Here is a 24,728-nt window from a genome sequence, read left to right on the forward strand (position 1 = left end):
GTTGATTTCTCTGTTTCCCATTCTGTATCCTCCTCCTTTGGTGACACTTCTGATGATTTCATTCACTATTAAATTGAAGTTCATAGGGCACAATAAGTCCCCCTGTCTTATTCTATTGCCTATGTTCATAAATCCTGTAAGTTCTCCATCTTTCTGACTTCCATTTTGTTGTTTTTGTAGATGTTTTTAATAGTTTTTATGACACTTAGGGAAACTTTTCTATTATACGGAAGATGGAACACATCTTTGACTCCTACTCTGTCCTGTTAAATGCTTTCTTAAAGTCAATGTTTGTTTATGACAAATATCGCATCTATACACGATCGTCCAGTACGAAAACCCTGTTGTTCATCTGCTAAACTTATCCTCTCATTCATTAGTTCTTGTAACATGTGTTTTAGGGTAGTATTTAACAATTTTATGCCTCAATAATTTTCTGGATGTTTTGTATCTCCTTTTTTTAATAGTGGAATTAGTTCTCTAATTTTCCATTCTTTCGGTACACGGTACTCTATTGTGTTTTATAATTTTGTTAATCCATATTGTTAATAACCCAAATAATACTAGCCCTAAGAAAAGCTAAGAATAACAAATCTCCAGGCGAAGATTGTGTAGTTACTGATGCAATCAAAATCGGAGGCACTTGTCTTCTTAAGAAAATAAAAAACCTTTCTAACATGTGACTTTTAGATAGTAATATACCCGACAAATGGCACAATGCTGAAGTAATTTTATTGTACAAAACATGAGATCCCCATGACTTAGAAAATTACAGACTTATAAGCCTTCTTAGTCACTTATAAAAACTCCTTACAAGAATAGTAACGAATCGTCTTGAGAAAAAACTTGATTTCTACCAGCCAATGGAGCAAGCGGGATTTCGTACCGGATTTGGAACAAATTATCACCTACAGAACATTAAAACGGTAATAGAAAAGACTATCGAATAAAATCGACCACTCGTTTTGGCTTTTGTAGGTTTCCATAAAGCCTTTGACACGGTAGAATTTGACAAAATTATGGAAGCACTACAAGCATACCGCATTGACTACCGATACACAAGATTAATTTACAATACATACAACAACGCAACTATGTCGGTGAAACTACATAAAAACACGGACCATATCCCAATCGGCAGAGGAGTCCGACAGAGCGATACCTTATCGCCTAAACTGTTTACCGCAGTACTAGAATATGCTTGTAAAAACCTTAACTGGGAAGAGCGAGGCCTGCATATTGACGAAGATTAACAAATTTGAAATTAGCAGACGACATAGTTTTATTCTCTGACAACCTCAAGGAGATATGTACAATGCTACATGAACTTTAGTTAGTGTGTGCCAGTTTAGGTCTTAAAATAACCATCTCCAAAACAAAATTCATGGCAAACCTAGTACCTAGCGGAAATATCAATATTGGAGACGACGAAGTAGAGCTAGTGGAAAATACATATACCTTGGACACGAAATAAAGATCACAAGAGACAACCAAACATGCGAATTACGAACAAGAATAAACCATGGGCAGCCTATGGAAAACTCAAAAAGACATCTTTAAAAGCGATATACCAATTTCTTTAAAACGTAAAACATTTGACCAATGTCAAAGTGTGTTGCCTGTGATAACTTATGGTGCCGAAACTTTGACATTGAGAGCTACAACTTCTAAAATGCTGCAAATAGCCCAGAGGAAAATGGAAAGGTCAATGCTGAGTATATCGCTTCGTGACCCAGTTAGAAATGAAGACTTAAGACGAAGAACAGGAGTTACCGATGTAATTTCCCGAATTGCCAGCCTGAAATGGAACTGGGCCGGACACATCGTCGTGTAAAATCGGAAGAATTTTTGCAAGAGCCTTTTGATTTGCAAGATATTGTTAAGCACTGTCCTGTTGTGTGCCGTATCGTTTTGTATGTCCAGAGAATATCGCATCGCGGCGAAAAGACCGCTGGATGCTGGCTAAAACGCATATCCCTCTCTCTCTCTCTCTGCATCGCACACGGGCGGCCGATTATAGGGGCGGCCAAAAGCAGTCCACTGATTATATTTTTTTAAACGAAAATAAATTCAAAAGACAAATAGTAATAATTCAGATATTTCTATAAACTCTAATATTTGAAAAAATCTAAACAAAATGCAAGAAAATGTTATTTATTGTATGAACTGCCCTTTTGCAACTGTAGTCATAAAGTACCGTGAAATGGGGTGAGATTGATCAATTTTACCTTTATTTTATTTATATTTTAAACGTTTTTGTTACTGTTCTATATTTAAACACTTCACGTGTTATAATAATATCTAAAGAGTAGTGATTTAACACTAGTTTTGTTTTAATTATTAAAAAAATCCACTTATCTCATAAAAAAAGGGTGATCAATCTTAGACCCGTGACTGGGGTGAGATTGATCATGATGATTTTATAGCATGAAACAGTAGTGCTTTTAAATAGAATATGATCAATCTTAACCCTGACTAATTCGGTCAGACAGTTTTTCGAATTTTTACAAAGGGGTGAGATTGATCATGCGGGGTGAGAATGATCACACTATTTTTATTGTACTATTCTTTATTTATACAAAAAAAAAACATATTTTAACAACTAAAAATGTAATTCAGAACAATTTATATATAAAAAAAAATTTGATTTAACATTCTTTTATATTAATTTCTCCGCGAAAATGATATTTTTGTATCCTATCAGAAATCGTCTCAAGTGTTGGATCTGGTAGTAAGGCAACTACTTCCTTGAAGGGAACAGTGGATATGTCATTTTTAATTATTTTGAAAATCTTCCTCGATCCTGCTGATTTAAGGCCTTGAACTTCGATTTCTTCTTCTTCTAAAACTCCTTTTACCTGACAGACATAGGTAGATACTCTTGGGTAGATGCACAATTTTTTTCCGGTGTCATCTGAGATGTTGGACTCGTTGTAATTAAAAATATTTTCAACTGGAACATTTTCAATCGTTTGTTCTAAATTGTCAAAGTATTTTTTAATCAGGTCCGGAGATACTTCTGCTCGGCTTTTTTTAATATTAGTTGCTAATCTTTTACCAGCAATACCTCCGTGTCTCTTCAACAAGCTATTTACCCAGTCAATTCCAGGAATATTCTCCTTAAACTAGATACACTTCTACCAGTTTTGTCCAAAAAACTTTTAACGCACATTCTCAAATCAATAGCACTTAGAGGATATCCCTAATCTGCACACGTTAAAATGGCTACTTCTATAATGGCTAGAATGGCTACTTCTTCTTCATATTATGTGAATACAGATTGTCCACCTCTTTTCTTAATCTTCCTTCCATGGTACTTGTTATTTAAAGTTCCGTAGGACAATTTGAATTTTTTTGCGGCTTTTCTTAGCGATAATCCATTTTCCAATACATCGTGCAGCGCCTGATTAACTTGTTCTTCATTAAAATTGCCATACGTTCTAGTGCCTAATTGTCTTTTGTACGTTCTTCCCATTGTGATTGATATTCTTAAATCTGTGACAAAAATTATAAATTAATTTCTGGAACTTACGTAACGTGGGGTTAGATTGATTACTTGATCAATGTCACCCCATTCAATATTATCCGCCATCTTAAAAAAGCTGGCGTTAGTTAAAATGCTAGATACTTAAAATTATTATTACAGAACCATACAAAATAATTTTATAACACTAGAAATAGCAAACTTACCTCTGTTCTTTCTCTACCATCAAAAGTACACAAAGTATAAAAATAGGCCAAAAATTATGGTTAATTTCAAAGCCACAAAACTTCTTCCCAATGGCAATTGCAAACTAACAACGACGTGAACTGATCATAGTCAATATCCAAGAAATGAATAGTGCCACAACCAGAAACAATTTTACATTGTGGCCGGTTGTATCTACATATATGTGATACAACGACAAATGATCAATGTCACCCCGGGAGATCAATCTCACCCCATTTTACGGTAGTTCCGGGAATGCTTTTTAATTCAAAGTGGCTGGCGGTTTTCGGACTTTAAGGATATTTTTATCTATGTGGTCCATATGCGAATTTTTCAAATTCTGAACATTTATTATTTGTTAAGAGACTACGACACGACAATAGAATACTTTCCGAGAATTTAGATAAGTGCTTGTTAAGTTGCTCTCATTGAGTAATAAAAAACTCTTTTTTATTACTCGATGGTTTAAAAAATCTGTTTTATTACTCGATCGTTGCTCTGTTATAATATTGTTCCTTTATGCTTGTATGGTTATAGATGGGTTATAGTTCAGTCTAAGTTGAGAATTTGATAATTTTAGACACGCTTTTGATAAACGATTTTGTTTGTAATAGATGTATAGTAGTGTGCCCGTTTCTTTTGCGCACTACTGTATTTCAAATAGGCCTGGAACCCGCGTGTTAAAAATAGTCGATTAATAGCAAGCTGAAAATTTGTTATTAGCTTAACGGTGTCTAGTCGTGCAAACTTTGATGTACGGGAACACTGGAACAGGGGAAGTTTTAATTGTAAAACAGTTTAAAAATTTGGAACTTCAGATTACGAAAACTTCCCATGTATTTGTCGGACAGAACATCCAATTAATTTGTTACCCTTTCATTAAACTCTCATGCAAAAATCAGACTGCTATTACTAACCAACATAATTCCTGTCAGTTGACATGCTCTTCGTGTTTCACTCATTAAAATGCCCAGTTGGTCATAGACACTAGTCTGATTTTTGCATGAGAGTTTAATGAAATGGTAACGAATCAATTGGAAGTTATGTCCGACAAACTACATGGAACGTTTTCGTAGTCTGACGTTCCAAATTTTTAACCTGTTCCACAATTAAATCTTTCCCTGTTCCAGTGTTCCCATACATCAAAGTTTGTCCAACTAGGCACCGTTAAGCTATTAACAAATTTTCAGCTTGCTATTAATCAACTTTTTTTTGGTACGCGGGATCCAGGTGTCTAAAAGTAAAATCGAGATCAGAGCAATTATTTTTCATATACCCGTTACGGTTATAACGATGTATCTCCTGCACATTTCTTTAAATACTAGTACCTATGTTGAAACGACTAAAGTGTTAAAATAAAAGGGGGCGGCATATATTAAGTTGCACACGGGCGGCCAACACTTTAGCGGCGGCCCTGTCTCGTCATCTCCTCGTTGTAGTCATCGGGAGAGAGGTGGCGAACTGTTTACACCGTTAGCTCTCGGCTGAAGAACAGTTAACGGAGTAAGAGAGAGAGAAAGAGCATCGTCCAGCCAGTTTCAAGCAGAATAAACACATGGCTGTTTTCTTTGTTCCGGCAAACTAAACAACCATCCTGGAATCCAAACAGGCTGGCCAGTCCCAAATTCAATTTAGTCTTTGCATGCGGCATATATCCCAAAACTTCTACACCGACATCTCGCCAACTTCGGTTTCAATTGACCGTTAGTGTGGTCGTTCGTTCGCTTACTCGCTTTTTTCATTGCTCCCAGCTCTGCTCCAGTGGCGGCCGGTGAGGTAGTGCCATGGAGCCATGGCACTACCTTATTTTTATACAGAAACATATTTTTTTTTATCTTTAAACCGTTTAAATGTCCGTTCATTTTTTTTGCGTATTTCTTTTCTCTTTATAAATTATATAATATCTGGCAACTGTGCAGTGTAGTACAACCCTCGCCACTCACAGTGGAAGGAATGATCGCATCGTGCCCCGTGCCGAAAGCTTAGATGGCTCAGCTGAAAAGAGAAAGATTTTACGGGTATTCTATGTAAGTGACAGAGATAGAGCTATATTGCACTTTTCATACACGTTTAGACTATTCGTGCCTAGTTCGATCTAATATTTTTTACTATGCTCATCATAGTGAATATTGGATCGAAGATCCAAAAAGATTCTCGTACAGGGTAGTACATTATATTTTCGAGTTTTTTTACGCGCTCGCTCGCTCGTTTTTATATTTATAATTATTACATTTTTAATGATTAAACTTTTAATTATAAACTATTATAGTTTTAAGTAATTTAAAATTTTTAATTTTTAATAAAACCCGAGTTAAATTCAGCTTATCGTGATAGTCTAATTAAACACAATGAACAAGAAGTGGATAAAAAATCGATATGTTTTGAATCAAATTAAAAATTATATCTATATGGTTTTATGAAGCTTTCGAGTTAGTTTTGAGAAATCACGACGAAAAGGAAAATTCACAAGATAGAGGCATCTTTATGGAACTGTTCAATGTTAGCCGAATTAGACAACGACTTAGGTTTATATTCAAAGTTCCAAATCTTTAAAAGCATGTAGGGTAACGGGTACAGTGATTGGCCACTTAAGGGATTTCAAATTGAATTAAAATTGTAAATTGGTATATTTTAATGTGAAATATTTTGTAAGGGTTTTTTAATAACAATGAAACATCAAATTTTATAAAAACTCAGGTTATTTTAGTAAAAATAATATTGTACATAAAAAATTAACACAAATTTGAAAACATACAAAATTACACAGTTATTGGCCATGCAAACATAGTTATTGGCATATAGAATTACAGTTATTGGCCACTCATAAAATTCCTAATTTTCTTTTTTTGTTTGTGGAGTTAGGGCACACAAAACTATTTAGATTTTCAATTTCTTGTTGTTTTTTAACACAACTACCAATATGGGAGCATCTGACAAAAAATAAACATTTTATTCCAACTTTTGATTTAGAAATATTTTAGGAACAAGAATAGCACAATCCTGTATACAAAAGATTATTATTTACAGATATGTTGGTGTTGACCGATTGTTTCACTAATATATCTGAGAGAATTTGTATTTTTTTATGTTCTGGATATCCCTCTGTTTCGAAAAACAACTTGTGACGTTCCGCCCCTTATAGAATCGATTATTGATGGGAAGATATTATTTAACTATCCAAAATATTATTTAATTATTTTCAGAATTATTTTCTTTCAATGTTTATTCAAATAGAACTTAAACCCATCTCAGAATTTTTAAATGCTTGATGACGTCACATTTAAAACGTGGCAACATTGGTTTCCCCACTTTGACAGCCAATGCTTAGTAGAGGGGTACGAAGGATTCAGCTGTGAACGTGAGCCTTGGATTGCGATTGTTTCTCGAGTGTTCGGTCTGAATCGTAGTGTGCGGGGTCATTAGACTCAATTATTCACCTCTAATTCTCAGTTCCAAATTGATTAAATATTACAATAAAAGTATAGTGAAGTTATCCAGCAGCAGTGGATTTGAAGAATTTTAGAGCATACTATATCCAATGAGTTCTACCCCGCACCTACCATGAAATCTTAAAGCCACCCTACAACAACACCAAGGCCAGACCACACAGAGAGAAACAATCAATAGGCGACCAGCCTGGATTATTTCCACATTTTCTTTTTTTGAGTACCTCCAGCTGCTTTCCAACAGTTTTGAGTACCTTCAGCTACTTTCTACCAGTCTTCCTCTCCTGTACCTCCAGCAGGACAGCTGCTAGCGAGAGTTAGCACCCTTGGGTGCTCATTACATCAACTTCAAGATTAGGAAAGAGTGGTTTGTTTGGGAACATTTACTGTGCTCTTATTAAAGACAGACTGGTTTTGTGATATTTAGTACATTTTTTTTTATAGTTCAATTGCACACACATTTTTCCTGCTTTATATTTTTTATAGGTTTTTTTTCTTTACAACATAATATTTAATTGATAGCGTTCCCCAACACTCTGCAATCTATAAAGGTATAAATTTCTGAGCTCAGATATTTTCCCTGATAATAGTAGTCGGTACTCTTATCTTGATTATTTTTAGGCTGTGTTCCACTTTTGTATAATTATTTAAACTCATTCCATTATTTTAGTATATGTTTAATTAAATTTTTAAAATTTAACTTCACATATTAGTCAAAATTGTAATTATTAACTTTATTTAACTTGAACTTATTAACTTTACTTAACTTTAACTTATTAACTTTATTTAACTTTAACTTTAATTTATTAAATTCATATGAACTTCTGGATTCTAATCCCTCAGATTAGTTTTTGGTTTCACTTGTTATTATTACTATTATAAACCACGAGTTAGGAAAAGGATCTGTGTATCCACTCGTAGGTTTATTTATTCAATAAGGCTTGTGCCTGTCCCACTCACAGTGAGGTATTTATATGTTATATATAGTATCAGGTAGTATTTAATTAAGGTGTACGTATTATAAACGTACAATTATTATTTGGTGAGGGTTCTACTAACCTAGTTGTAAGTTGTACTTCCTGTATTAGAGGTACCCGTAGTCAGTTTTTCTAACCTTATAAAGAGTATTCTTAGATCATAGTTGTATGATGATTTTGTAATTGACTTTCACTAGTATCACTTTTTCCTGTCATGTTAGAGTTACACACTAGTTACTTGTCCTAACTCAGAGATTGTTAAAAAGATCTAGTAGTTACATTCAATAAATATACATTTATTGTGATTTTTTTTTCTTATTACTCCTTTATTTTTAGTAGTATATTTTATAATTTAATAATCTTTAATAACTTTTCACATACTTGTACTACAAATTTAACATACTCTATAGCAGCGTAGAATACCTGGAAGAGCGTTAACCTAGTTATCCTTCTTCTGGCGCCCAAAAATTCATTCTATTTTCAGTATATTATTATATTTACTCTATCTATTTTCTGAACATTATCTTCATATCTTCTTTTCGAGCCATCATTGTCACTTCCTTTAATCTATTGTCTGGCCAAAAATAGCCGTGCAAATTGGCCGAATCCTTCCTTGAGTGTCAAGTGGCCCTTCTCATACATATTTAGCTAGCCATTCAAGTTATATCTATCTATTAATGATTTCTCATCTCTAGTCCTGTATCAATTCGATATTCTTTGTCTTGGCATCCTTCCATACAAATACTACTACAAAGTTGTATTTTAGTTACTCCAGCTTCTTCAACGGAGAAGCCACACATTTTTGTCCTTTGGCTACATTAAGTAGACCTTCTTCTTTTTACTACTTCTGTTGGAGTTTACCACTCCCTTTTCATTCACTCCAACAGAAAATCATCAGCTAGTTGTTACATCGGCTTTCCAACGTGGTGGCTTTATTTTTGGTCTGAGACAGTATTCATTTAGGTCAATTCTTCTCTTTTATCTGAAATCTCTTTGTTATTTCCGTTTGGTATCCTATACACATATTGTTACTTATTTATTTTATTTTTAATTTCTGATACATATCAGGTATTCTTAAACGCTGTTTTGATTTTTGTTTATATTTTGGGACCTCATTATAGTATATGTTTGTGCAGCTTACATTCTGGGTTAGATTTTGAATTTTTATTGGGAACTTATATTTAATATTGCTATTAATAATATAATTCATATAACAATTTTATTTCTTCAGTCAATAGTGGTATAGTTGGAGGTACAACTAAGTGTTGATTATTATTATTATTATTATAGATATATATTTTTTCTAGAGTGGTGGTAAGTTACATATAAATAAAAAAATTTACTTCCAGTATTTAGGTAGTAGGTTTACTTGAGTATACAATATTTATTGGATTATTTATCCATTTATTTGATCTTATATATTTATTTGATCTTATTTATTAGATTATATACTGCATTATATATATATTTTTTTTTGCTGGCTATTTTGATTTTGTTGGTGTGTTGCTGATATTTTCTCGGTTTATATTATATATATTTTGCGTGCAAACTTTCATATTTTCATATTTTTCATATTTCTGTTCTTTGGACTATTTGTCAATAACTTTGCTCTCATCATGTGTGCTTTTAAAGCTGAACATCTTCTGGTGGATGAATTGGATTATGAATTAAAGATTCGGGACATAATGCCAGAGGAGTCGACAACTGTCGATAAAAAACGCAATCTTTTGAGAGGTGCTTTGAAACAAGAAGCTGGCAATAGAAGTTTTCTCCAAATTTCAGCTGTATCCCTTCCTTTTGAGGAACAACAAAAAGGAATCACTGAAACATTGGACAGCTTGTCTAAAAAAATCGAAAAGTTTAGGGGAACTGTAAAGGATACAGAGTATGCGCGATTAACATCTCGTCTAGGCCATATTTCTGCCCGTGTACACTTGCTACACTGTCCTTCTGAAGAACAGGAACCGTTCAAGAGGTCTGTTTCTCTTAAAATATTAACACTAGAGGGTGAACTTGATTCTAGAGTTAACCCCATTGCTACCTCTACTCCTAATGCTTCAGTCAATGTACCTAGCTTTACGTACTCCAAACCTGTTCAAGTACACAAATGGGGTATTTCATTTTCAGGTGAAAAACAGCACACTGATGTGATGTCATTTTTAGAAAGGGTTGAATGTCTTCGAATATCTAGAGGTGTTTCTGAAGAGGATTTGTTTGCTGCTTCTGCTGAGTTGTTCACCGGGACCGCTTTTACATGGTTTATGAATAACAGGGGTAATTTTTCTTGTTGGTCTGATCTGATTAAAAAGTTGAAGTCGGATTTTCTTCCGTATTCATTCCAGGATGATTTATTAGATCAAATTAAGAATCATAAGCAGAAACCTGGGGAATCTGTTACTATGTTTATTAATACTATATTAGGTATGTGTAGTCGTTTAGACACTCCTTTGTCAGATTTAGCTAAAATTAAAATCATCCTTAAATGTCTATTGCCCTTTTATCATCAACAATTAGCTCTTATGGACATTCAGAACATTGATGACCTTACTATAAAATGCAAACGTTTGGAGGAAACGTTATCCTGGTCTTCTCAACCTCCATCCACATCTCGATCCTCTTCTAACTCTTCTTCTCAGCCAACTTCCTTTAGGCAACGTTCTTGGCTAAATAAGGGTCATGAACATAATGTTTCGGTTGTTAGTTCTCTTGTCTGCTGGAATTGTGATCAGCCTGGTCACCCATTTTACAATTGTGGGATTCCTCAAAATCGTATTTTCTGCCATGGTTGTGGCCGAGAGAACACCCTTAAAAGAAACTGTTCTAAGTGTTCGGGAAACGACACGTCGGAGGTCCGTCCCCTGAACGTTTCTCCGTCCAACATCCAATCAGGGAATCAAACCCCATCGTCAAACGAAACTACAGGACCAAGCACATCCAGCAACCCAAACCCATCTTCACGAAAAGGGAAAGGGGTGTCGTTCAAGAAAGCAGCACACACCACAAAACAAAATTAAACCAGAAATTTATTTCTATAGATAATACGTTAGATTCGCTTGATTCAAATGATCACAGATGGTCATTTACAAACGCTTCTTTGATTGGTAGTGTTCAACGTAACAATAATAATTGTGATAGTAATGTGGTTCCATTATCTATATTAGATTCTAGTTTTGTTAATGATGATGATACGTCTGGGTTAGTTCCATATAACGGTTGTAGACAACCAAATACTTTAGATCTAGATATTAATTCGTTATTAGTTAGGAAACAAAATGATAATAGGCCATATCTTCCTATTCAAATTTTAGGACAATCGTGTTTAGCTTTGTTAGATAGTGGCTCTAATATTTCATTGATAGGGGCACATTCGTTAAATTTATTGAAAAATTCTAGTATTCCCATTATGCCCATTTCATCTTTGCAAGTATCTACTGCAGATGGTACAGTTCAGTCCATTACGGGCAAACTCCAAATTAAAATCACAGTGGCAGATTTATGTAGGGAAATTACATTTTATGTTATTCCTTCCGTGCAGAATTCTATAATTTTAGGTATGGACTTTTTCAATGCTTTCAATAGTACCTTAAGTTGTTCTGATTTTTCTTTTTCCATATCTGAATTTAATTTATCTACCCTTAGTGCTATTCACGATTTTGCTAGTTTATCAAGCTCTGAACAAAGGCAATTAGAGAGTATGATCTCTAAATTTACTACTCTTTCTTCAAAAGACAAACTAGGTCGTACGTCGTTAATCTCTCACACTATCGAAGTGGGAAATCCCACTCCTTTCAGATTATATCAGTACCCCATACCTCAAGCCTGGCAGGCAGATTTAGAAAAGGAAGTAGATTCGATGCTTGCTTTAAATATCATAGAACCTTCAACATCGTCCTACTGTTCTCCGCTCTGGTTAACGAAGAAGAAGGATGGATCCTTCAGGATCTGCTTTGACGGTCGAAAACTAAACAGTATCACAACTAACAGGGATGCTTATCCTATCCCCAGAATAGATGTGATTTTGAGCAAACTTCAGAATGCCAAATACATCTCTTCTATTGATTTGTCTAAGGCCTTCCTACAGATCCCACTGAGTGAAGAGAGCAAGAAGTATACTGCTTTTGCTGTCAGTGGTAAAGGATTATTCCAGTTTGTCACCATGCCTTTCGGTCTTGTTTCTGCTCCTCAGACAATGTGTCGTCTGATGGATTTAGTCATTGGTCCACCGTTAGAGCCCTATGTTTTCTATTATTTAGACGATATTTTGGTTGTCACTCCTGATTTTTCCCTTCATATGGAAATTTTAGATAAGTTATTTTTACGTCTTAAGGAAGCTAATCTAACGGTCAATCTGGATAAATGTCAGTTTTGTCGCCCTAGTCTTAAGTTCTTGGGTTATGTTGTGGATAACCAGGGGCTGAGGACTGATCCTGAGAAAATAGTTGCTATCAAAAATTTTCCTATACCAAAGACCACCACCCAAGTCCGTAGGATATTGGGAATGTGTGGCTATTATCGGCGATTTGTACCGTCCTACTCTACTTTGTTGTCACCTCTTACTGATCTTTTGAAGAACAGGAAAAAGGGACAGACCATTACTTGGACTCCTGAGGCTGACGAAGCTTTTAGGCGCGTTAAAGATGCTTTAACGAGCGCTCCGGTTATGATGTCACCTAATTTTGATGAGCATTTTTATCTAATGACAGATTGCTCTAATACAGCTTCTGGAGGCGTATTATTTCAGTTGAAAGATGGCTCCGAACACCCCATAGCGTACACTAGTAAGAAGTTGAACAAGGCCCAGAAAAACTATTCAACTACGGAGAAAGAACTCTTAGCTATCATCCATGGGTTAGAAGCTTTTCGTTATTATCTGGAAGGTCGTAATTTCACTATAATTACTGATCATAGTTCCTTAGTATGGCTTCATAGTATGAAAAACCCTTCACAGAGGCTTTCTCGATGGATATGCAAACTGGCTGCCTATTCATATAAGATTGTCCATAGAAAGGCAAACGGGGTAGTGGTCGCAGATGCTCTTTCACGTGTCCATGATATTAATGTCCTAGATCTGTCCTCTTTAAGTCCTGATATGTGGTATCAGAATATGATTGATAGGGTCACTCAAGACCCACAAAAATATCCTGATTTTAAGGTAGAGAATAATATTCTGTACAAACACATCTTAAGTCCGATAGAGTCCTTATCCAATATGTCGGAGTGGAAAATAGTTGTACCTACGCCAAATAGGGAAAATATTCTGCATATGTTTCATGATGAAGTTACGGCGGGTCATTTTGGTTTTTATAAGACTTATCACCGTATTGCCGAATTATATTATTGGCCTGGTATGCGGAAGTCTATAAAAAGGTACATTTCTAAATGCATGGTTTGTGCTACTTGTAAACCAAGTAACCTACCACAGGCTGGACTTATGGGTTCCTTCAGGAACATAAATTTTCCTTGGCAGATGATCTCAATGGATCTCATTGGACCTTATCCTCGGAGTTACAAGGGTAATACCTATTGCCTGGTAGTTGTGGATTATTTCACTAAATTTCCTTTAGTTTGTCCCCTTCGCCAGGCCACAACTCCAGCAATTTTAAAATATTTGGAGGAACAAGTCTTTTTGGTGTATGGTGTTCCTCAAATTGTGTCATGTGACAACGGTCCTCAGTTTGTATCGAAGGCCTTTAAAGATCTTCTAGCTAAATATAAGGTTCAAAAGACCTTTTATAATGCTGCCTACCATCCACAAGCAAATCATACTGAGAGAGTAAATCGCAGTATTGTCACAGCTCTAAGGTCCTATACTTACCCTGATCACAGAGCTTGGGATCAATATATTCATTCCATAGCTCAAGCCATAAGGACTTCTGTCCATGAAGTTACCCAGTGCTCTCCAGCATATTTGAATTTTGGTAGGAATGTGGCTTTATCAGGTGATTATTTTGGTGTAATTTCAGACAATTCCGAAAATCTTCCTCAAATATCTGAGAAACTTCATCGCTTAGATGATCTCCAGACGTTACCTCATATTTTCGCAGACATTAGGAAGAAGTTAAAAACTTCTTACCTAAGGAACCAGCAGCACTATAATTTGAGGAAACGAGATCTGCGATTCTTTGTTGGTGATCGAGTCTTAAAGCGCAATTTTGTCAAATCCAATAAGGGTGATGCCATTTCTGCAAAGTTTTGCCAGAAATATGTCCCATGTACTGTCTCAAGGGTAATATCTCCTTTGATTTATGAATTAAAGGACAATTCGACTAATAAGCGAATTGGTCAATTTCATGTAAAGGATTTACTGCCTGACAACACCATGGACGATGTGGATTCTCCAACTTCATCGGAAGAAGATTAGCTTAACAGGGTTGTTTAAGCTAATATCTTCCTGTGTTTGCCTTTAATTAGTTTTATTATGGTATAGTATTTTAGTTTAAATTGTTAATCACCAGATAATGCCTGACCATAGCAATTTTTATCCTTCGGCATGGCTTGATGATTTCTCACGTATTAGTTATTAGGTACCGAATTCTTGTGTAATACCGCTTGTATGAGTTTATTATTATTTTTTTTGTATTATAGATTGCATTTGAGTCATTATCGACAAATATTCTCAAATACTAATCCAGCCAGTAGTATTACCAAGTTAATAACCTCCACTTGTACTCTTAGTTTTGTACTCAACCTCTCAGAATAAAAGGGCTGTTGATTATTATATATTAAGATATTTGGATGTGTGGGCTCATACAAGTATTCTTGCTTAATATAGATGGAGCTATGTTACACTACCATATCTTAGATTATGTGTTATATCTTGGATATTTGATTACATACCTATTATTTTTTTTTATTGTTTTTATATCATGTCATTGGATTTGCCATATTGGAAAGAAGTTGTGGTTGTTAATTTGTTATTGGGTTACTTTATTGATATTTGTCACAGGTACCTTAAATACTTTATATTAATTCGGATTCTTACTTCCTCCACAGGATGATTCTGGAATGAATTTGGAATTTTGATTTATAAATGAATTCTTGAGTCCTTCATATTTCTTCTTATGAACTAGTCTGTTAATGCTCAAAGTTGGTGAATACGTGGGTTCGAAGTTCAGCAACTGATCACTGCTATCCGATTTCGTAATCCATGTCTTTCTTGTCAGAGTAGGCAGATGTTTATCCATGATAATATTTCTGGTTGGGAAATGGTGTACAACACTTCCTAACCATTCTTGTGCAATTGTTCCAAATATTCCAGGCACATTTTCACACGATAATAGGGAAGTCTAGTTTGCTTATTTTATGTCTCTTAGTTCATAGTATATTGATGCTTGACCTTCCATAGACGTAGAGTCGTAATGTTAGTGATTAACCCACTGGGACAAATTATTGATTTTCTTTTTAGTAGATTCCCTCTTCTTTCCTTAGGCATTAATTGTTGCTTAGATTCAGGAATATCTCCTGGATAATCCTATGTATGTTCACATGAATATACAGTCTTATGAAAGATTGGGAGCTCGTTCCCGTCATATTTTGTATTTACCATGGAGTCATAGAACTTATAAGTTCATCCTTTATTTTTACTATTTAGTTTCGATAGGCTCATATTACCGGATGAGGGTAGATCTAGAGCTAATTTAGTTAGTTATTTAGTATTAGTGAGAATTGGTCCATAAATCTTCCTGATCGTTCTTCTTTGGATATGCTCCTATAAATCTGGTGTCCATTGCTAGTCCGATTTTGGATTAAGTGTCCGATTCTTCACTTATTTTGTTTATTTGGTTGTATAGGTTCGTATTACCGGATGTGGGTGTACGTAGACCTAATTTATTTATATGATTTAGTATGGATCTGAATTGGTCCATAAATCTTCCTGGTCGTTCTTCATTGGATATGCTTTTGTGAATCTGTTGTCCATTGATAGTCTGACTTTGGATTGAGTGTCTGATTCCACATTTATTTTGGTTAATGTGTTTGCATTCCTTTGGTATGTTCACTATTTATATTAGTTGGTATTGGTGAAAATTATTCTATAAATATTCCTAGTTGTTCTTCTCTGGATATGCTATTACGAATCTGGTGTCCATTGCTAGTCCAATTTAGGATTGAGTGTTTGATTCTTCACTTATTATAGTTATTGATTTCATTGGTGACTTTAGTATATGTACTTGCGTTATGGTATGAATTGGCTCTCACCTTTGCCTGGTTGTTCGTCCTTGGATATACTCCTTATAAATCTGATGTCCATGGATAGTTCAACTTTGGATTTACTGCCAATTCGACACTTATTTGTCATTATAAATTATGTCTCATCTTTAGCACTTTTACTAGGACTTCGGGTCATATTTTGCAATTTCCGTTATTTGCTGCAGTGACCATCCTACTTTCCCTTGATTATTAGTGGTGATTATTTGTAATCTTGCGAATCAACGGGGAATGATACACTAAGCACTACTACTCTAGTTTAATATTTTGAAAAAAAAAAAAAAAAAAAAATTTTTTTTAAATAAATTTTTTTTTCTGGTGGTTGAAAGGGAATGTGACGTTCCGCCCCTTATAGAATCGATTATTGATGGGAAGATATTATTTAACTATCCAAAATATTATTTAATTATTTTCAGAATTATTTTCTTTCAATGTTTATTCAAATAGAACTTAAACCCATCTCAGAATTTTTAAATGCTTGATGACGTCACATTTAAAACGTGGCAACATTGGTTTCCCCACTTTGACAGCCAATGCTTAGTAGAGGGGTACGAAGGATTCAGCTGTGAACGTGAGCCTTGGATTGCGATTGTTTCTCGAGTGTTCGGTCTGAATCGTAGTGTGCGGGGTCATTAGACTCAATTATTCACCTCTAATTCTCAGTTCCAAATTGATTAAATATTACAATAAAAGTATAGTGAAGTTATCCAGCAGCAGTGGATTTGAAGAATTTTAGAGCATACTATATCCAATGAGTTCTACCCCGCACCTACCATGAAATCTTAAAGCCACCCTACAACAACACCAAGGCCAGACCACACAGAGAGAAACAATCAATAGGCGACCAGCCTGGATTATTTCCACATTTTCTTTTTTTGAGTACCTCCAGCTGCTTTCCAACAGTTTTGAGTACCTTCAGCTACTTTCTACCAGTCTTCCTCTCCTGTACCTCCAGCAGGACAGCTGCTAGCGAGAGTTAGCACCCTTGGGTGCTCATTACATCAACTTCAAGATTAGGAAAGAGTGGTTTGTTTGGGAACATTTACTGTGCTCTTATTAAAGACAGACTGGTTTTGTGATATTTAGTACATTTTTTTTTATAGTTCAATTGCACACACATTTTTCCTGCTTTATATTTTTTATAGGTTTTTTTTCTTTACAACATAATATTTAATTGATAGCGTTCCCCAACACTCTGCAATCTATAAAGGTATAAATTTCTGAGCTCAGATATTTTCCCTGATAATAGTAGTCGGTACTCTTATCTTGATTATTTTTAGGCTGTGTTCCACTTTTGTATAATTATTTAAACTCATTCCATTATTTTAGTATATGTTTAATTAAATTTTTAAAATTTAACTTCACATATTAGTCAAAATTGTAATTATTAACTTTATTTAACTTGAACTTATTAACTTTACTTAACTTTAACTTATTAACTTTATTTAACTTTAACTTTAATTTATTAAATTCATATGAACTTCTGGATTCTAATCCCTCAGATTAGTTTTTGGTTTCACTTGTTATTATTACTATTATAAACCACGAGTTAGGAAAAGGATCTGTGTATCCACTCGTAGGTTTATTTATTCAATAAGGCTTGTGCCTGTCCCACTCACAGTGAGGTATTTATATGTTATATATAGTATCAGGTAGTATTTAATTAAGGTGTACGTATTATAAACGTACAATTATTATTTGGTGAGGGTTCTACTAACCTAGTTGTAAGTTGTACTTCCTGTATTAGAGGTACCCGTAGTCAGTTTTTCTAACCTTATAAAGAGTATTCTTAGATCATAGTTGTATGATGATTTTGTAATTGACTTTCACTAGTATCACTTTTTCCTGTCATGTTAGAGTTACACACTAGTTACTTGTCCTAACTCAGAGATTGTTAAAAAGATCTAGTAGTTACATTCAATAAATATACATTTATTGTGATTTTTTTTTCTTATTACTCCTTTATTTTTAGTAGTATATTTTATAATTTAATAATCTTTAATAACTTTTCACATACTTGTACTACAAATTTAACATACTCTATAGCAGCGTAGAATACCTGGAAGAGCGTTAACCTAGTTATCCTTCTTCTGGCGCCCAAAAATTCATTCTATTTTCAGTATATTATTATATTTACTCTATCTATTTTCTGAACATTATCTTCATATCTTCTTTTCGAGCCATCATTGTCACTTCCTTTAATCTATTGTCTGGCCAAAAATAGCCGTGCAAATTGGCCGAATCCTTCCTTGAGTGTCAAGTGGCCCTTCTCATACATATTTAGCTAGCCATTCAAGTTATATCTATCTATTAATGATTTCTCATCTCTAGTCCTGTATCAATTCGATATTCTTTGTCTTGGCATCCTTCCATACAAATACTACTACAAAGTTGTATTTTAGTTACTCCAGCTTCTTCAACGGAGAAGCCACACATTTTTGTCCTTTGGCTACATTAAGTAGACCTTCTTCTTTTTACTACTTCTGTTGGAGTTTACCACTCCCTTTTCATTCACTCCAACAGAAAATCATCAGCTAGTTGTTACAAACTTTCTTTTAGCCGACTCACCAGCACGTTTTTCTTTGCTGGTTTAAAAATTTGTACATTTGGTTTAGGAAGTATTCCTCAAATTTGATGAATTCTTATTGTTGGAGACATCAAAAGATACGTTATCAATTGAGGGCAGAATAGCGTTTTCCTCTACAGAATCAGGAAATTGGTTCCGTGGCAGTTCGTGGTTTTCTTTGGCGTTAATCATTTCTGGTATATGTACTCTAACTACACTTCTCAAAATAGTGCTTTTAATTGTATGATCAAGAAGTGTGTCTGATTTAAAAGTATTTGTATCTACAATATCATCTGTATTTAGTGTAACATTTTCTTTATTCTTCACAACATTTTGACATTTTTTGCTCTCGGAATTGGCTCTTGTGGCAATTTTTTTTATTACTTTCTTCTTGGTTTCTTTATTTTGTTTACTTTTATTGTTTGGTTTTGCGTCAATTCGCTTTTGTTTTCGTTCTAATTTTATTTTTTCTTGTTCGTCTTTCTATTCAATTTTACGCCTTTCTGCATTTTGACGATCTGAAGAAGTGAGCACGAAAGGCAACCGTTCTGTTTGCTTTTTACCCTTTCTTTCTGGGGTTTTTGGCCAAAAAAGAATTTGTTTGAGGTGTCAATTTCTTTATATAATGCGTTGTCTTGATTTACTAAAGGCAGATTATCGGATGTCGATTGATTATCTAAAGTCATTGTATCTTCTGTGACAATAGTATCTTTTTGTTTGGGTTTTCTCGTCTAAACTTTAATACTGCCCGGTTCTAATTTGCCTTTAATGGTTTAAATGCAGCAACATCTGCAGGCTGTATAATTCTGGTCGCATTGGGATATAATGCCACTAAAATAATTTGTAACTTTGAGCATAATTCACTGGTTTGAATGGTTAAGTAAGTTTTATGTCCATCAACGAACAAAATGACTGGAAATTTAGTGTTTTTTGCAACTAGGTACTTATATAAGACGTTTCCTATGTACTCATAGAAGTTTTCATTCTTCATCCATCCCGTATCGCTACAGCCTATGCCCCATTCTCGAGGAACTGAATTTATAACATTGCTAGGAAGTCGTTTGTATGGGTAAATAATCATCGGTGCTGTTATTTCTTCAGATGCTGCAAACCTAAACATAACCATCAAATTAACTTTAGAGTGATGTTCTATTTGATATTCATTTTTGCTTCCCTTTACAGCCAACACTCGTTTATTTTTGGGACACAAGAGGAAGCAGATTTCATCCCCATTAAAAACACGTGAAGGGTCTTGAAGAATATCAATGTAACGTTTACGGTGTAAATATTGTTGAACACCGGTGAAGCATTTTCTTATATCTTTTTCAGACCCAACTGAACTTGCTGCTGTTACCGCTTCTGGAGTTCGCTCGCTTAAATCTGGATGTCTCTTTAAAAAGGATCTATAGGTACCAACCTCTTCCGGGCCGATTGTCAGTAAAAGGATTAGCACGTGGATTTGCATCAAGAAAACCTTTAACCGAGTCTTGTATAGTTCCCACTCTTACTGGAAAACCTTTGTCTTGGCATGTTACGATCCAATTCTTTAAACGATTCTCTTCCTCCAAAGAAAGAATAGGATTGGGACCAAGGTTAGTTTTTTTCATTAAATTTTTCGCAGTTCTAAACTGCAATGTTGCTCATGGCACATTAAATTGTTCAGCGGCTTTCCGTTGGCTCATGCCATTTTCTATGGCCTGAAAAGCAGACTGAAGATCTTGTTCTGTATATTTTTTGTGATACGTTTTATCTTTCCGGATATTTGGCATTTTTTATTCTAAAAATAAAAATCATTTAATAGTATCTAATAATGTTATCTATACAATACTTACGTTTCATATTTGATTCATATTGCCCGCATTGGCATTAATTTTATAACAACTAAAATAATTGTAATTTTATAAAAACGAATCCGGACAAAAAATATATTCTTATTACACATTACAGTTATTGGCCACCCTGTGGTTTAGTGATTGGCAGTCGGCCAACCACTAGTTATTGCCATAAAAAATAAGAAAAAATGCTTGAAATATGTTGTGTTGGGCCAAACTAAGCTAAAAGAGCCTACATTATAATAAATATTTTAATTTAAAGTAGGTACAGTAATTGGCCGATAGGCCAATCATTATAATGCCGACATATTTAAGATACAGTGCTTGGCCACTAAAATTTACCGCCAAAAATTATAACCTTACTATTAAAACCACCGATAACGTAAGATGTACCCCACTAAATCGCCACAAAACATTAATATAAGCAGATACACAATATTATTAGCCAAGATAACTCACCTCATGAATGGCCTTCCTTAACAAATTCTTTAAAAAACTCTTAAAACTGGTTGCACCTCCTAAGCTTCGAACAACACACGCTGTCACAACTAGACAATATTAACTGAGAGAGATAATGGCTAGACCAAATATATAGCAATGTTGCCGAATTGCAATGCAAATACATTTATTTCCTTATACCTTCTAAAAATCTTAATATTTCGGATTTTTGTGAAAGTGGCCAATCACTAGTGACCGGCCAACAACTGTACCCGTTACCCTACTACCTCAAAACAACACAAAATGAACTCCTTCAGTGCATCTTAGATGTTTATAACTAGGAAATAAGGAAATAAATTGAAAATTATCTTTGTGTTGCAGTGATTGCCGATGAAACGACAGACGTCGCGTCGCTGGTGAATTTCAGTTAGTTATAGTTGTCCGATATTTGTGTAAAGGGCGATAAGTTGAGAGATTTTGGAGATTTTACTTGTTGGACGAACATGATGTCAAATCAATCACTGAATGCATTTTAAATGTTTAAATTTCTTGACACCCCAGAAATGGTATATAGCTACATAATGTAAAAGTATCCGTACCTATTTTTTTTTATTTCTATTTTATACCTTTTTTGACAATATCGTGAACCCGTCACTAAAAATTTAGGCAGCTGCCCGAATTCTGGCACTACCTACTTAAAGTGATACGAGCCGCCACTGCTCTGCTCTGACGATGTTACCGATGCTGGACGCTTCCGAACACTAGATCTGTGATAACCTCGGGGAAGTCATAACAAAGAAGCCGATTTTTATACTGCCAGGTGTTAAGACTCGACTGCGCCAATTAAAAATAAGAAAATGTTTTTAAACTTTCATTTCGTTTTTAGTCCAGGGCGCATCTGTTTTGAGATGGACGTTGAGAGGTGACTCAAATTTTTTTGCAGAAATTACTTGGAATTAACTCATATAATAATAATTGAGTTATCCTCCCACTCAAAAAGGTCCGGAACATTGTTTAAATAATCAAAATGTCAAAAAATTAAGGATAAATTCGATTTTTTTCATCGTTTTTTGATTATAACTTTAAAAGTATTCACTTCCGAGAAAAGTTGCACCAACATAAAAGTTGCGTAATTAAATTTCCTATAATATAGGTTATTGGTTAAAAATTTTAAAAGTTGTCAACCTTGTTGCAAAATAGCAATAATTGCGAAAAAAACACATAAAAAACAAGTATTCGCATTTTACGTTTTTCAACCATTTATGCTACATCTAGAACGTTTATATTTTACCCAGAAAATATATATGATATAGTAAAACAATACTGTAAATTTCATTAAGTTCGGTTCAATAAATTTTGCAAAATAAATTTTGCAATCCAGTTTTCCCAAAAAATTCATTTTTTCAAAATGTTTCAGGACTGAAAATAAAGCAGACAGCAAGTTGATATTTTTTTACATATGAAAGAATACTTTACCTTTCATTTGCAATTTGCAAAATTAAAATGGGTTAACTACCACGGCGTCGCCCGAATCAGTGATGGGAGGTGGACGAAGAGATTACTTGAGTGGAGGCCGAGATTAAACACAAGAAGTAGAGGAAGAATACCTACTCGTTGGACTGACGATCTCAAGAAAATGTCAAGAAATTGGATGCAAAGTGCTCAAAATAGAGCACAATGGACAAAAATGAGGGAGGCATATGTCCAGCAGTGGACGCAAAGGGCTGAAGGAGGATGATGATGATGATGATATTGTTAATTGTTATGTCGTTTTTTTACACAATATTTCAGTAATTAGTTTAGTGTTCCGTCTTTACCTGCAACTTTTCTGCTTTTTATCTTTAAGTGATTGTCGAAGTTCCTGTATATTTATATTAACTTCTTCCTCTGCATAGAGCTTTTTGGATAGTCAGTTCATGAATCCTTTTCCATCTGCTTTGGTTCTGTTAGTTTCCTTTGCCTCCGTCCTTTGACCTCTTATAAAGCGCCTTATTTCCTTTAGCAGTTTTCCTTTTATTTTTGTTAACTTCTTATAGCAGGGCAATTGAAAATTATCCATGCAATGTTTGATGTTAATCTTGTAGTCCGAGTTCCCCAAAATTATTTTGGTAAATTTACAAATAACAAAAGGTACAGTATTTTTCTATTTGTAAAAAAATTTCAACTTGCTATCTGCTTTATTTTTAGTCCTGCAATATTTTGAAAAAATAACTTTTTTTTGCGAAAGCTGGATTGCAAAATTTATTTTGTAAAATCTATTAAACCGATTTTAATACAATTTACAGTATTGTTTTCCTATATCATAAAGTTTTTCTGAGTAAAATATGAAGGTCCTAAGTGTAGCATAAATGGTTGAAAAAGGTAAAATGCGGATACTTCTTTTTTTATGTTTTTTTTCGCAATTATTGCTATTTTACAACAAGGATGATAATTTTTAAAATTTCTAGCCAATCCTATATTGTAGAACAGAGGCCGGCAAGGGGCGCCCGCGGGCGCCACTGCGCCCTTCAATAAATTTTAATGCGCCCTTAAACTATTGTTAACTTAGACAAGAAATTCAAAACGTATATTTTTTATACGTTTATATTAATATATTTGTTAGGTCAAAAAATAGTTGGCGCCCGCCATGAATTTTTAATTTAGTATTTCACTCTTTACATTAAAAATGTTGCCGACCTTTGTTGTAGAACATTTAATTACGCAACTTTTATCTTAGTACAACTTTTCTCGAAAGTGAATACTTTTAAAGTTATAATCAAAAAACGAAGAAAAAAATCGAATTTTTCCTTAATTTTTTGACATTTTGATTATTTAAACAATGTTCCGGGCCTTTTTGAGTGGGAGGATAACTTAATTATTATTATATGAGTTCATTCCAAGCAATTTCTGCAAAAAATATTAAGGGTCACCTCCCAACGTCCATCTCAAAACAGATGCGCCCTGGACTATCAGTTTATGTTATACTATTTATTTTATAGATGATGCTAAAACCGTTGATTGATAAATACGGATACCAGTATATTTACATATGTCAGTATACCTATTTATCAGCCATTGCTAAAACATTGATTTCTTACAATTTTGACTATTAGTTTTCATAATATCTGAAATTTTTTGTAGCTATTTAAATGGCTTCCACAACCTTAGCAGACAATCTGCCAGGTACGTATCTCTTTTGTTCATTCAGTTGATTTAGCACAATGTCTATCTGACTGTTCCATATTTGATTTCCTTTTTTAATTTTATTAAACTGCCAATTTACAATCTTCTCCATGAGATCTGTAAGCAGACGTGATTACATTATGTACATAATTTACGAGAGGCTATCAGATCAGGTATTCTAATCTTATGAAATCATAATGCGACAAGTCACGCTGTCCGGAACATTTTTTATCGATATGTAGACATTAAATGACGTTTCATAAACATCATTTTATTTTTTGCATTTCATTTTTAATAATAAAATTATTAACTAATAAACTAATTAGTATTTAGTATTCACTATTTGTAAATTCATTTAAGTTGGTTAGGGCCCTGAATAAAGAGTGTACCTCC

General features: G+C 34.2%; 1 protein-coding gene across 1 annotated transcript in view; it reads left to right on the plus strand.

The window, feature by feature from the left end:
* Positions 1-24,728, plus strand: part of LOC114341475 (uncharacterized) — a 98,244-nt gene that overhangs the window by 4,427 nt on the left and 69,089 nt on the right. The window contains exon 2 of the mRNA XM_050658879.1: positions 24,294-24,335. Coding sequence (XP_050514836.1) covers positions 24,302-24,335 — 34 coding nt within the window. The 5' untranslated portion in view covers positions 24,294-24,301. The remainder of the gene's footprint in view (positions 1-24,293; positions 24,336-24,728) is intronic.

The sequence above is a fragment of the Diabrotica virgifera genome, chromosome 8 (assembly GCF_917563875.1).
Source record: "Diabrotica virgifera virgifera chromosome 8, PGI_DIABVI_V3a".
Taxonomy (NCBI): domain Eukaryota; kingdom Metazoa; phylum Arthropoda; class Insecta; order Coleoptera; family Chrysomelidae; genus Diabrotica; species Diabrotica virgifera.